The following is a 14,716-nucleotide window of genomic DNA, read 5'->3' as shown; positions in this document are numbered from 1 at the left end:
TCTTATAGAAGATGACAGGACTTAAAAGGAAGCCAGGAGGTAGAGATGAGGAAGGGAGGCATTCCAGATTATTTCAGAATTCTTGAACATGGAGATGGTTTTTGGATGACTAATGGCAAGATCAAGGACATGACCATCTTTGTGTGTGTGACTAATAAGTAACTGAGTGGTTAGAAACTGAGTTTGAGGGCGAGTCACTGTGTATGGTGAGGTCTCCTAGACTGATGTAGAAATTGGGGAGGAAAAAAAAAGTATAAATCAGGTATCAAACTCATAGAAATAGGAAGGGGACTGGCCTGGGGGTCTGTAGTCAATAGCTACCAGGGTTTTAACTGAGTGGTAGATACGAAAAGCATGGACCTCAGAGGACTTATGGAATGACAGAGAGAAGGAGAGAAAAGCTGTGTCCCCGGGGAGGAAGAGTCAGGATTCAGTAACAGAGGGTCAGACGGAAAATCATTCTGATTGCCCCTAGCAGCCTTCTCTCAGGGGACTCAAGCAGCAGGAGATAGAAGGCACGGCGTCAAAAGGAGGCTTATCCCCAAAAAAGGGAGCAGAAAGAACTTAAAGTGACACAACATATAAATTCCTTGAGGGAAAAGATTGCTTAATTTTTATGTCCCTCTCTTTACCACCTCCCTCTGCCCTCAGCACAGTGACTCACATACATGGAATACATAGGTATATAAACACCAGTTGATTACCCAAGGAAAAAAAAAAAAAAAATCCTGAAAACATCGAAGTGTACTGTTAGCACCAGCAGAGGGTGCTCTTGTACATCAAACCACTGATGAATTCAACAGCACCTCAACCTGATACCCCCCCAAAAGGTTAGATATTCCATGTTCTCAAAGGAACCAGAAAGTGAATTTCAAGTTAACCTTGGAGAGTAATCTAATTCCCTCAATTTTCAAGTAAGAAAACTAAGACTCAGAGGAGTTAAGGAGTTTTCCCAAAGTTGCTTAAGTTAGGAAGGTGACCCCAGGGTCAGCTCTTTCCATAGGGTGTCCAAGACATAAGAGTACAGACAAGAGGATGTCGGGCACTGTCCCAAGGACTGGGAAGGGAAAGGAAGCTTGATGACTTGTTTGTGCTACCAAGTTTAACCCGCCACAGCATTACCCACATCTAACTCCTTTTCTTAAATGTCTAGTTCTTTCTTCATTCCTTAATCCTTGACCCACTGTATCTATGCTCTGTCACTGAGCCTTTCTAAATCCTTTGCTTCGTTTTCTGCTACAAATTTGCCTAATTTCTCCTCCTGAATTTCTTTATACCATTAGAATAAAATGTTAGCCAGAAGAAATACCCAAGCCAACTGGAAATTGGGACTTACTCATCTTCTTGTCCATCTTGAACTCTCTTAACAAGCTCCTGTTCCCAATCCCACTGTCTCCATCATTACCACTTTCCTAGATACCCAGGCTTGAAACTTTAGAATCCCTTGGCTTCCTCCCTCTCAATCCCAATCAATCAATCAATACTTACTAGGCCCTTCTCTGTTTATATCTGTGCTGTTCCAAAAGATCACCTTCCTGAGTTGTAGAGCCTCTCCTACTCTTTCATTCATTTTGTATATTGATGTTAAATCAATCTTCCTTAAACACTGCCTTTCTTATGTCACTTTTTCTGTTAAAAAAACAAAAACAAACCATCGACAACTCCCTAATTCCTTCCTAGCACATCAAGTCTAATCTAAATCCCATTTCTTGGCTTTCATGCCTCCCCCATTACATTCTGACCCTCCCTGCCTATCCAACCCTCCCAATTTTGAATGTCATGCCCATTATCCAAGGGTCCCACCTACTTCAGGAAAGTTTCCTTGCCTACTTTTGATTTACATGGTTTTCCCTTTTCCTCTAAATTCCTATTACTCCTTATAATTTATACCATTCAGCTTAGTATTTAATTATATGCCACTGTGTATGCTATGATATTGATTCATGTGTTTTTATTTCTGAACTATTAGAATGAAAACTCCTTGAGGAAAGGGCCCAACTCATATATTTTTTTCCTACATATACATTAAAAACTTGTGGTTACTTAACTTGACATTCCCATATAAACCCAAGTTTGGTGTCAGCTATAACATGTGAACTCACCCATGTTAAGAGGCGAAGTAAGCGCCATGATCCCATAGTAAGAAAATGCACCCGTCTCAAACTTCATGTTCTCCTTCCCAGCTTCCACTTCCACCTTTCCCTGAAAGGACATGGGTATGAGGGCTACAAATAAAGGAAAAAGGAAAACAAGACCAGAAAAAGAAGAAAAGCAGAAAGAAGGTAGGGTAATTTGGTTTCATCTAGCTAAGAGGAAGAATAATATTTTTAGAATCTTAAAGAATTAGGAATAGGTAGCTCTCTTAAGGATATGAGACAATGTGACAAAGAAGGGTCTATCTAGCATTGTGCCTTAAAGTTTTTGTGATCAGGATGACAAAGCTCAAAAGGGCAGAGCTCTGAGTTCCTAAACACACATGACATAATTATGACAGGAGATCAATGTGCAGCACAATACTGGGGAGGAAGTAAGGTTAAAGGAGATCAAGCCTAGAAAGAAGGCAGGAAGGAATGGAAACAGGGATCATGAAGCTGCCTATGTGATAAAAGGGAGAGCTTACCTGTAATATGAGGATGAAGTAGTCAGCAGCTTTGTTTCGAACATAAAGGTAATGACGGGCAGCAAGTTTATGGCGTTCATCAAACTTTAGCTCTTGAATGACATCTGGGTACTTTAGCAAACGAAGGAGGATCTTTTCAGATATGATTGAAGAATTGAATAGGGGCAATTCTATGGAAGATAGGAAACAATGCTGTCATTAGAGTTCCCTGGTAGTTGTTTACAGGAACCTTCAGAATGTGGCAAGAACTTTTAAATACCCTTCCTTACAAATGTAGACACAAGGAAACTGTTAACCAACAGAGAGATCCAGATCCCTAATGCACCTGTCTCTCATCACTAATAAGAGGAAATGCCATATATTCCTGATCTCAAAGGATTCTGCCTGGAAAATTACTGAAGAAGGAATGATGAAGGAATCAGTCTGGAGGCAGGGGGAATGAAACTGGGAAGATGGATGGCAAGGGAAGAGCAGCACGAGGAAAGGAAGGTATCCCACATGGACCTTCAACTTCCCCCTGACATAAGGGTAAGAAGTTAGGAATGTCTATTTTGTCAGCTCTTTCCTAAGGGAACTATAAGCTAGAGGAAGTGTTAAGGGAAGCAAAACAATTATAAAATTTAAGGGAGAACCATGGGTCTGATCACAGGTAGCAAAAGTATTGCAAACATGACTCTATTACATTAGTGTGAGAACATGTATCTTGTATGCACAAGCACTAAGGTTATAAACACCTCCTCTTCCTTTTTACATGTCTTTGTATAGGGCTTCCCAAAGCCATTCATCACCAAGGGACCTACACAGACCATTCTCTGCCTGATGCCAACTTTCTCTCCTCCCCAGTGATCTGATCCAGGCACCATTTTCATTACGGTCCCTTCAGATCTTTAGCTCCTAACTCTACATTCTTGATGGAAATATGGAATAGATACTTGTTTATAATGCAAACAACCTGCAATCCCAGGGGAAAATCAAGCTTATCCTCTCCAGAGACAGATATACTGTCCTTAACCCTTCACATACTCTTTACACTGTGCTACTTCTTACTACAGAGTTGGCTAGTAGTTAAATGTTTGTGGTTTTTTTTTTTAAATCATCATCTCTGAATTGCTTGAAAACTTCACATTATGTTTCATAAATTAATATCTCATCCACCCTATTTCACCATTCTTTTCTTATGGGCTTACCCGTTGCCAGGAATCGATGAGCAGCCAGAAGCAGCTGAGGTGAGATTTTCACTCTCAACTCATTGTCCTTGAAAGCTGAGAAATCTCGCTTGGTTTTTTGATTGCTTACCCGCTTTCGGCTCCGGTTGTCAGCTGCAAGAGAAAGGGTATGCGTTCAGTTTGGCCTGATGGTCTGTCACCCTGAATTGTCCCAAAAAGGAAGGAATTGTTTTTCCCTTGCTCCAACCCTCTCAACCCAAGCATAATGAACTCTAGGTCAGTTCATAGTTCCAAGGTTGTGGCCCACATATGAAAATAGGAGGAAATGTATAATAATGCCTTCAGTTACTTGAACATTAGGCTGTTGACAGGGCCTCCAAGCCCTCTTGAAAGGATGGTACCCTTGCTGCCATGCTTTTAATTAGGATTCTTTTAGTTTTTTTTAGATGTCTGTATATATTATCACATATCAAATATATTATCACAGAATCACTGATTTTTATTTAAAACCTGAAGGGACCTTAAAATCCATCTAGTTCAATCCCCAAATTATACAAAGGAAACTGAGGCCCAGGGCATATTTATACAGAGCTCAGATACATTATATATCTGTTCTTAGAGATTTAATTATGCCTTTATATGTATGTATTGATATGTGCATGTATTTTCTATGCATATGCACATGCATATGTATATATATTCAAAGGCACCCATTACTTTGCATAGTGCCAAGAAACCAGTAGTCACATTTGTTTGTTGCATTCATGTAGCACAAGTTTTTTTTATTTATTTTTTCCCTCAATAGTATTTCATTTTCCAAATACATGTAAAGATAAATGTAACATTTATTTTTGTGAGACTCTGTTCCAAATTAGGACTACTATATGCTTTTGAAAGGTAAGAGGAAGGATAAAAGAACTTTCTTGATCTATCAGTAAAAAAAGAAAAAAGAAACAAAAAGAAAAAGAATGTGTCTTACTGTACATATCAGACTCATCTAGGATCTCCGATTTGATGATCTCTTCAATGACATCCTCCAGAGTCACCAATCCCAAGACTTCATAAAAAGGGTCACCTTCACCCTCATTGTTCACCTTCTGCACTATGGCCAGATGTGACTTTCCTAGGAAAAAAGACAGTAAGTCAGAGCAGAAAAAAATATTAGAGACTAAAAGTTAATCCTATCAGTTGGAGCACAGATTTCCCCTCCAACTATCTTCTTTGAAGGAACATTTATTTGTATACAAGAACATGTAGGCTTAAAACAGATATAGTCACCTAGAAGAAAAATTTCTGTCCTGATGAGTCAATCAGTGATTATTTGGTACCTACTTATAGATCAATCGTATACCATGCTAGGCACTAGGAATACAAATACAAAAAAAAGTAAGACAGACTGTAACCTCCAAGAGCTGATATTCCACTAGGAGATATATTTTACAGGAGGCAGGTCCACAAAAGGTCAGAGGGTATCAGGGTGAATGACATTCAGACTTATCCATGTTTTGTTCTCTTAAATATATAGAGTATACTGAGAACTACTAATGATAGGTAGGTACCATGTTGAAGACTTTATTTATGCTTGGACCTGCCCTGTGTACCTATGTGTGTACACAATGTGCAGACAATCACTCATTCATTTGACAGGAATTGATTAAGCACCAACTAACTGTGCCTGGGTGCTGGGGATACATTCTGGGAATTTTCATTCTACTGGACTATATGCCCACAAACAGGGCATAAGGATGACACACAGTTCCAAATATCTCTGTCTTCATTTTTCCACAAAATTATAATTTTCCCATGATACATACACAGCTGAATATCTATTGCCCATGAGATAGTTCAAGGCACATTTTCTTAGTTCTCAAAGCTATTAACAAATTAGCCCAGGCTGCAATTAGAGAGGGGGCTGACCACTTAACCCAAAGAGAGGAGGGCATGAACTAAAAGAGCCCACAAATGACCAGAGCTATGGGAAACTGCTTAGCTTCCCAGCTTGTGCTCTGGAGAGCAGGCAGAGGCTTGTCTTACAAGGATTTCTCACTCCCCACACTTTCATCTGCAGAGCAGGGAAAGTTTATTTCTGACTCTCTCCCAGAACACTTGGGAGAGTAAACAGATGATAACAACTGGCCTAATCCACAAATGGAACCATGTAAATCCTATGCACATACAGACATATGAAAACATCATCAAGACAAAAGTACTTGTGAGGAAAATGTCAATTCCATGCTGGTGCCTACCTTTTGCTAAGTGTATCATCAGACAGAATACTATATTGGTAAATCTTAAATCAAGCAGCAACAAAATTAGTACCTACTCTTCGTCATGGGGTCCAGCTAAAAAGCTGGAGGCCTTCCTTGATTTTTTCCTGACATCAGGAGGATTCTAGTGTTAAGTCTAGAGTAAAGACAATTTGATGATAGCCATCTAATTATGGACTTTTTTCCCCTAAGTTTCCCAGGTCACGAAAGGCCAATTCTCCTCCCTGTCCAATGTAGAACAAACTTGTTTAGTAGCACTTGCTATTATTTCCCCAAGATCCTCTTCCCTTCTACTCAATTCTCCTCTTTCTGTCCAGAGCACCACCATTCTTGTAGTCTCTGAAGTTCACAACCTCAGCATCATACTGAACTGCTCACTCTCCTTCACTTCACAAACTAGCTAATGTTGCTATTTTTATTTCTATAACATCTTATGTCAGATCCCTCCTCTACACTTACACAAGCATCACTTTCAGTTCAGGTACACATCTTCTCTCATTGCAACACTGAAAAAGCCTCCTACTTGGCCTCCCTGCCTCCAGTTGCTTTCTTCTCCAAGCCATTCTCTACACAGCTATCAAAGTCACTTATACATACATATGTTTATTTGACCATATTCTCTATGGCTTTTAAAAGCCAACAGTTTGATCTGTTCTGTTTCATTATGCTCAAGCCAGCTAAACTCCTTTCTTTCTGATACATAACCATCCATCACCCAAGTCTGTATCTTTTGCCCAGTCATGCCCCAAATCCACTAGCTCCTTCCCTCTGCCTCAATGAATGCTTCTGTTCAAAATGCAACCCAAACACCATTTTCAACATGGTACTTTCCTGATCTCCCCAACTACTTTCCTCTTTTAATAACTAATTTGCATTTCCCAATCCTGAATTTCTTTCTTATTATTCTGAATATGATTCCACATGTCTAATATTTGGTGATTGATTGATACATATGGTCTTCCACCATAGAATATAAGTTCCTTGAGATCAGAAATTGTTACATTTGTTTTATCTTTGTATTACCAATGCTTTGCACATAATAGTTGTTTAATAACTGCTTACATGGGTGATAGGCAGAAATTTTCTTACTTTTACAGTGCCCAAAGTCACCCAGCAGGGCCTACAAAAAACAGGAAAGTAAGGGGTGCCTATTGGGGATAAACAAATTCCAGTATTTGAATGTAATAGAATATTACTGTGCCATAAGGAACAATGATGAGGATGATTTCAAAGAAATCTAGGAAGGCTTACTGAACTGAAAGACCTCCAAATAGAAAGGGACAAATATAAGGAAAATTCCAAGCAAATTAAGAGTGTCCTGATAGGGGGCAGTGGATAGAGCACTAGCCCTGAATTCAGGAGGACCTGAGTTCAAATCTGGTCTCAGACACTTAACACTCCCTAGCTGTGTGACCCTGGGCAAGTCACTTAACCCCAGCCTCAGGGAAAAAAAAAAAAAAAAAAAAAAAAAAGCGGCCTGTTGGCCAGAGAAACTTGGGACCTGAGAAGCTAAGTAAGGTAGAGAGCAGAGAAGAGTAGATAATTTCTCAAATTAGCTGACTTGAGCCTATCAACTGACAGTGAAGAGCATAAGGAAGTGGGGATTCTGTTCCAGTGTGTTAGGAGACTCTCGTCCCAAAGGAGATCTCAAGACAACTCAGTTTTATTTTTTCACATATATTTTACAACTGGAAGGGTCTTCAGAGGCCAACCAGTAATTTAACCCCCGGAGAAACTGGGGCTCAGAGAAAAGTTCTACAAGACAACTAGAATGGCAGACCTGGTAGCTTTGTGATTAAAATCCATGCTCCGGTCTGCTGATTGTTCTTCTGTACAACATACATTAGAATCCTTTTTTTTTTTTTGGTTTTGACTTTCTGGACAGTTTTCCCCCTTCCCAAACTCACACTTCTCCCTCAGGAAGGTAGCTTTCTACTTAGTAACATGTCTCTTTAAGGGAAGGAGTGCTCCTTTTTATCCCAGGGTCTCGATAATCTGAGAATACTTCATCCCACCCACAAAATCCTCAAGCCCCACAAACCCACCCCACAGGCTCTTGGGGAGACACACATCAGGACAAACAAACAATTTAAAAGTTGAGTTGGGTCTTTCTGGCTAAAGCTATGATTTCAGCTTTAATGACAGTAATTATATGTTATGGAGTTAAAATGAGCTAATTCCTTTTGTGGGATTATTTTGCTGTCCTCAGCCAAACCATCTTTTCTTTGGTCCATGTACTATACTAGATGGAGGCAAGAAGACTTGAGTTCAAATCCACCTTCTGACACTTATTGGCTGTGTGACCTTCCAAGCCCCTTCATTTCTCTCTGTCTCAGTTTCCTTAAATGTTAAAGAAGGCCTTGAAGGACCTTTCCAACTCTAAATCTGTGACCCTGCATATCCTCTGGGAACCTCTTCAGTTGGCTTAGATCCCCTGTTGCCCACTCACCCCCCCTTTTCATAAGAAGTTCACATTTAAGTTCCAAAAACCAGGGCATGGACAATGTATTGATGCGCTATGATCAAAGGGGAGGGTGTGCGGGCGCACATGAGTGCACATGCACATACATACACACACACACACACACAAATCTCATATACACACTCACCCCCCCCACCTTAGGCCCTTGTGATACCATCAGATCTCATTACGTTCAGTATCAGAGAACATTAGAGCCATGTAATTCAATCCCCTCATGTTCATAACAACATTGGTAATACCTGATAACAGCCTGCCAGTTAAGGTGAGTGTGACTTGGACCTAAGTTCAAACTGCCTTCAGGCACTCATCAGCTATGTTACTGAGGGCAAGTCACTTTACTTTGTCTGCCCCGGTTTCCTCATCTGTAAAATGAGCCAGAGAAAGAAGTGGCCAACCAGTCCTGTATCTTTGCTGAGAAAACTCCAAATGGAGTTAGAGTCAGACACAACTGAAATGACTTTGCAGCAGCAAACTGAAGCTCAGAAAGATCACCCAGTAGACAAGTATAAGAGGTGTGGTGAACCCAAGTCTTCCTGACTTCCCATTCAGTACTCCCCACACTGCAGCCACACTTGTCGACCCAAAGTCACCGGTAGCTGGAGGAGCAGACAAACCAGGTGACCTGGACCTGCCTAGTCCTCTCTCAGCTACAGCACGATTATCTCCATATTCTATTACAAACATCTGGTCTGATAATGGCCCCTTGGGGGAGAAAATGATGAATAAAATATAACTGTGCTAAGCCAGACTATAAGAGTTTAGGATTTGTATTAATTCTGACACTGGCAAATGTTACTCAGCAAAAGTATGTCATAGATGACATTACTCAGGACTTTGATGTTTATGATACATTAATATGAAACATAATTGTTAAATTCTAATGATAGTAATTTTAATGAGCTCATTTTAATTGCTGTCTTTTGTACCTATTTATTATAGTAATGGAAAAAGAATAGTTACATTTCTTTTAAAATATTGCCTATTTTAGATTTCCTGAAACTTGGAGAGAAAAACTCTTCCACCTTCTTTTCTACCTAAAGTTCATTGAACAACTTTTAAAAGCAGACTAGGAACCAGTGATGGGGCTAGGGAAAGAGATGAAACAAGCCTCTAAGTATTAGTTCATACATTCTCCATTCCTCAAATACTGATAAAACAACTATTCTGTGACAGGCAATCTCAAGGAATTGGAAGGCGAAGTCATTGCTCAGTGAGGGGACTTGCAGCCAGGTCACGCAACAGAGGTCACAAGTGATAAACATGAAAGGCCAGTTTTCCTCTGACAGCAGCAATGCAGCCCTCAGTCCTCAAATACCTTAGAAGAAGAAAAAGGATGACTTCAGAAACCAAATTGGGGAAAAGGGGAAGAGGACTTTAAGATTTAATGATTGCTCTGCAGTTTTTCCCTAAGCTTTCCTAGGACTCATAGCCTTAAGAGCCAAAAAGAAGCTCAGAAGCCATCTAGTCCACTCCCTCATTTTGCAGCTGAGTAAATGGAGATCCAGGGAGGTGAAATCATTTTTCCAAGGTCACCGAAGGGTGTTAAGCATCTGAAGCTTCAACTCTGCCAGGCCTGTCCTCTATTCAAGTCCAATCTGCTGCTCTTCTCCGTGCCCTCCTCACTCCCAACCCAGTGCTCCCATCTGGAAATGACCTAGTCTCCTAGTCTTCCTTTTCTTATTAGAAGGGAGGGAATGTAAAGGGTAAGAATTGGGGACAAAACAATAGATTAATTCAAACATAGTTTGAGATATCCCAGCCTTCCTCTTACTCCATAAATTCATATTCTACAAACTTTACCCTCCGGAGGAGAAAGTGTGGAGAACTATTCCTGATGGTCACTATTTCTGGGCTAGCTACAAGTCCCAGTCCCCTTTCCCATAAAATTCTTTACAAATAGTGACAAGGTAGGAAGGAATTATCAGACACTGGGTTTCCAAGTCTGCAATATCTTTTGAAGAGTCCCATTCACTTCCCTCCCATCTCTCCTGGGTATGGAAGATGTCTTAAAGCTTACTGTATTTTCATCTCTCTGGAACATCCCTACCTGACTCTAGAGACCAGTAAGAAAAAGAATTCACAAATTTCAGTGGTACCAAAATCACTAAACTACCCCTTTCTCCACCATTAGCATCTCAGATTCTTTTGTTCAATTTCTGATTTTGCCCCCACTTAGCAAAGTCATAAAGTAAATTCCCGTCAGGTTATTCCAATAAGGGAGGTGGGGGGAGGGGAAATAATTGATTCACCCTCTGGCATGTTTCTTTAGGGTTTGAACTCAGGAATTGTATTTTCTAAAATAAATCTAAATCTTCATTGAAGTTGAAAAGTTATTAGATGATTAATCATAAAGATTATTTTTGTCAAACTAAAGAATCTTTAAAAACCAAAACTGATTTTAAGAATTAACTAAAATTTCAAAGCATCAACTTGTAAATGATAACACATTGAAGACATTTTATTGGGCCTGGGCACATCGCCTGTGCCCTCACCGATTCCAAACCAATCTCTTGAGGGACTGGACCAGATCTGAGCCCTTTAATTCCAAATCCCATAAGAAATAATGAACTAAAGGTTATTAATCCCTACGGTATGAAGACATGGCAACAACTCTGGTACGAGCTCAAGCAGAAGGAGGATTCGTTCTGCCTTCCCAGGACTTTCCCCTCCTCTTCCCTACCTTCTCTCCAGCCCAAAGGGAGGATTAAACTGGCTAACTCCCTAGCTATTAATAGGTGCTGACTTCAACCAGCAAGAGGGCCTGCAGGCAAAGGAGGGCGAGGCCCTGAAGCCCAACTCAGTAAGAAAGCCCAAGGGCGGGCTCTCACTGGGAAGCAGACCAGAGGGTGGAGGGCGCTCCAAGGAGAACCTTTGCTCTCCCTCTTTTCGAGGTTCAGTCTCTCTACTTTCTGGCCACTCCCGAGCTCTCAAGCATAGCTGCTCAGGTTGGTCTGGCTGTGTAAATCTACAAACAAAGCCCAATCCATTTTATCCCCAGCTTTCCGGAAAGGGCACAGTTGCTAAGGCTGAGAAGCATGGTCAAGAACCAAGGGCATCAGTCCCCAGAGAAGAACACACGTGATTAGAATATTTAATAAAGATTTGTTGACTGAGGCAAAGTTATCCCCCTTCCCCAGGTTCATTTCTTCCCAGAGCTCAGGAAAATCTCTCTGGGGCTGGCCTAGACCCCACCCCCACCTCTCCACACCCCACCCTTCCACCCCGAGACCAGACATTCCCGGGATATGCAGGATTCCCAAAACAAGAACACAAAGACTGATGAAGAAGAGTGACTACAGCAGACTCCAAGGACTGCCCAGAAGCTCAGCTCCTCCAAGGAGACTCCGGGACCTACAGATGGCCCTGAAAGTTGGAATCAAAGGCTGGGGAGAGCAGAGGGGCTACACCCCAACTGGCAAGAGCACCGGAAGGGTTACCAGCCCTTCCCACAGAAGCCCTAGGGCAGGCTTCTCCCTCCCCCAACTAAGGATCTGAAGGAAAAATCTAGAAGATGCAAATTATTTCAGCTCTGACTCTAAACAGGAGATTGAACCACTCAGCAATCCAGGAGCCAAGGAGGGTAATTAAAGACCCAGCTCAGAAGCTGGGTGGTGCAATGGATAGAGGACCAAGCCTGGAACAGGGAACTCCCATCTTTGGGAGTTCAAAACTGCTCCCAGATACTTTCTAGCTATATGACCCTGGGTAAGTCCCTTAATTCTGTTGGACTTAGTTTCCTCATCTGTAAAATGAGATGGAGAAGGAAATGAAAAAAAACCCTCAAGTTGGAACTCAAAAAAAATTGCTTTTATATGTAATTGGGAAAAATTTAAATATCATTTAAAATTATTTTCCATAAAATCCTGTATTTTAAAATGCATATCCAGTTAAGGAAAAAAGAGAAAGGCAAGAAAATCCAAGGGAAAGAGAGAGACATAGAGAGGGATAAGAGAAGAACAGAAACAGACTCAGATGAAGATTCACCAATAGAAAATGAAAGAGAAACAAACATACAAACAGAGATATACACAGAAAAACTGAGAATAATCGAAGCATAATGGCCTAATTTGACTCTCAGCCTCCAAATTTTGCCTTTCAATCAATGAAGCATTTATTAAGTACCTACTGTGTGCCAGGCACTAGTCTTTCCTATCTATCCAAATTCATCTCTCTCCAAAGGCACAGATCAGACCAATTCATTCATAGCTGGGTTATCTCAATGCCTTCAGGCCACAAGAAAAAAAATTCCTCAGCTTGACCCTCAGCTCTACCAGCCCCCCTCCCATGAGCAGTTTTGAACTCCCAAAGATGAGTCTTCCCGGTTCCAGGCTTGACCCTCTATCCATTCTTCCAAGGCTCTATCCATTGCATCACCCAGCTTCTGAGCTAGTCCATAGACACCCCATCTTTGCTCCAGGCAGAGGCTTATTTCAACTACCCTCCAAAGCTCAAATGAAGCTGGGTTCGCTGCAAAACCTTTCCTGATCTTCCAAGTTGTTGGTTCCCTTTCTTCAGATATTTCCTCTGCAATACTTGGATTACCTCCTACCCATTCTGTCCCATAACTTGTGGAGTCTCAGGAAAGACTTTAGCTTAAAAAAGTCTCCCATTGCATCCAAGGTCATCGCCAGTCATCTTGATCTTTATCTGGCCACTGGATCCCGATGGCTCTAGAGGGGAAAGTGAGGCCGGTGACCTTGCCCAGCCCTCCCTCATTTAAATCCAATTCACCTTCAAGTCACAGCATCCCTTCCATGATGTCCTGATCCTCTTCTATAGCAAAAGACAAACAACAACCAGCCTAACTTGTGCACTATCTCCCAACAGAAAGCTTTCTGATGGTGGATATAATTTCATTTTTTGAACTGGCATCTCATGAGCACTAGTTCACAGTTGATGCTTAGAAAAAAATTGTTAAATGGAGTTGAATTTCACAAGGTAATGTCTCCTTTCTTGTGGCCTTTTAGCCAGTGTGTGTAATGGCTAGAGCACTGGACCCAGCAGCTTGACTTCCAACGCCACCAGAGATCTGGGTTGGTGATCTTAGGCAAGCCACTTAAACTCTCACAACTTTCAGTTCCTCTTCAAAGTAAGGAAAATTAGCACCTCCTTCTTTCCTCCTCCGGGTGGGAGTGGCAAAAAGCAAGACAAACCTAACAAAGCCGTACAAATGTAAATTACTGTCATTACTACCATCCCCAAAGGCTTTGAAAGTTTAGCAGCATTTTAGTAACTACAGGCACAAAAGGAGGTACCATAACTAGTATTAAATAAAGTAATAAAGTATTTAATAAAGGCCCCAAACAAATCAAGCCAAGGGCAAATCTAGATGAGATCTGGTCTGAATCCTAAATCTATCAATTTGGGGGCCCTCTTTTCCCCCAACAGGATTCCTGGTTAATGACTCCAAAAGACAAATCTGACTACATTGTCTACTAACAATTAGCCGGCACGGTCTGATAATGTTGAAAGGAAATTTCCTTTTCTTGAAAGATGTATAGCGACTATAAGCATGAGAGATTTTAGGGGAGAAAGGCCCAAGCCCTAGAAAAGGAAGAGATCATTTGCGTAGGTCCTAAACATTTTCCATCAATGTAAATCTTAAAGTAATATGAGGCTATAAGGCTTGGCACTATCTGGAGAAAACACAAGGGTGGGAATAAGTCCTCCTTCTAAATATTAATGTTTCAAGTAAAACTCAGACTAATGAGGAGATTGGGTGTAGGGACGTCCCAAAGCCCAAGAGATAGTCATTCAGAAAAGCCCTCTCCATTATAGTGGGTAGGTGAAGAACAAGGTTTATAATATGTACAGTGGGGAACTATTTTAATTGAAATCTAGCCAGAGCTTGGGGCTCTCCAGAAGCCTGCCTGACCTTTTTTCATTTTTTTCTAGTAACCTGTAAATAAACCCTTAGGGGAAAGGAAAACCAGACTAACTCCTCGGGAGGAAACCCTGAGGATCCAGAGTTCATTTGCACAATTTCAAACCACAGCCCAGATAGAAACTAGACTGAGCCACACCCCTTTCCCTCCACCTCCCTTCCCTCTCCTCTTCCCCACCCTCCCAAGAAAACAAAAAAGTTGCCATTCTGGGACCACGTAGGGAAGAAAGTTTTCAAATGGTTGCTTCCCAACCTCCTACCCCGTCCATGCCGGTGCCCCTGCTTTGGCTTTAAGCT

At 41.2% G+C, this 14,716-nt stretch overlaps 1 protein-coding gene across 1 annotated transcript in view; it reads right to left on the bottom strand.

The window, feature by feature from the left end:
• Window positions 1-14,716, bottom strand: part of CNNM4 (cyclin and CBS domain divalent metal cation transport mediator 4) — a 55,545-nt gene that overhangs the window by 22,939 nt on the left and 17,890 nt on the right. The window contains 4 exon segments of the mRNA XM_074288419.1: window positions 2,103-2,202; window positions 2,621-2,790; window positions 3,808-3,939; window positions 4,766-4,909. Of these exon segments, the coding sequence (XP_074144520.1) occupies window positions 2,103-2,202; window positions 2,621-2,790; window positions 3,808-3,939; window positions 4,766-4,909 (546 nt within the window).

Source organism: Sminthopsis crassicaudata, chromosome 2 (assembly GCF_048593235.1).
Source record: "Sminthopsis crassicaudata isolate SCR6 chromosome 2, ASM4859323v1, whole genome shotgun sequence".
Classification (NCBI taxonomy): Eukaryota; Metazoa; Chordata; class Mammalia; order Dasyuromorphia; family Dasyuridae; genus Sminthopsis; species Sminthopsis crassicaudata.
Note: the sequence above shows the minus strand (reverse complement) of the source record. Positions and strands in the feature narration are given on the sequence as shown.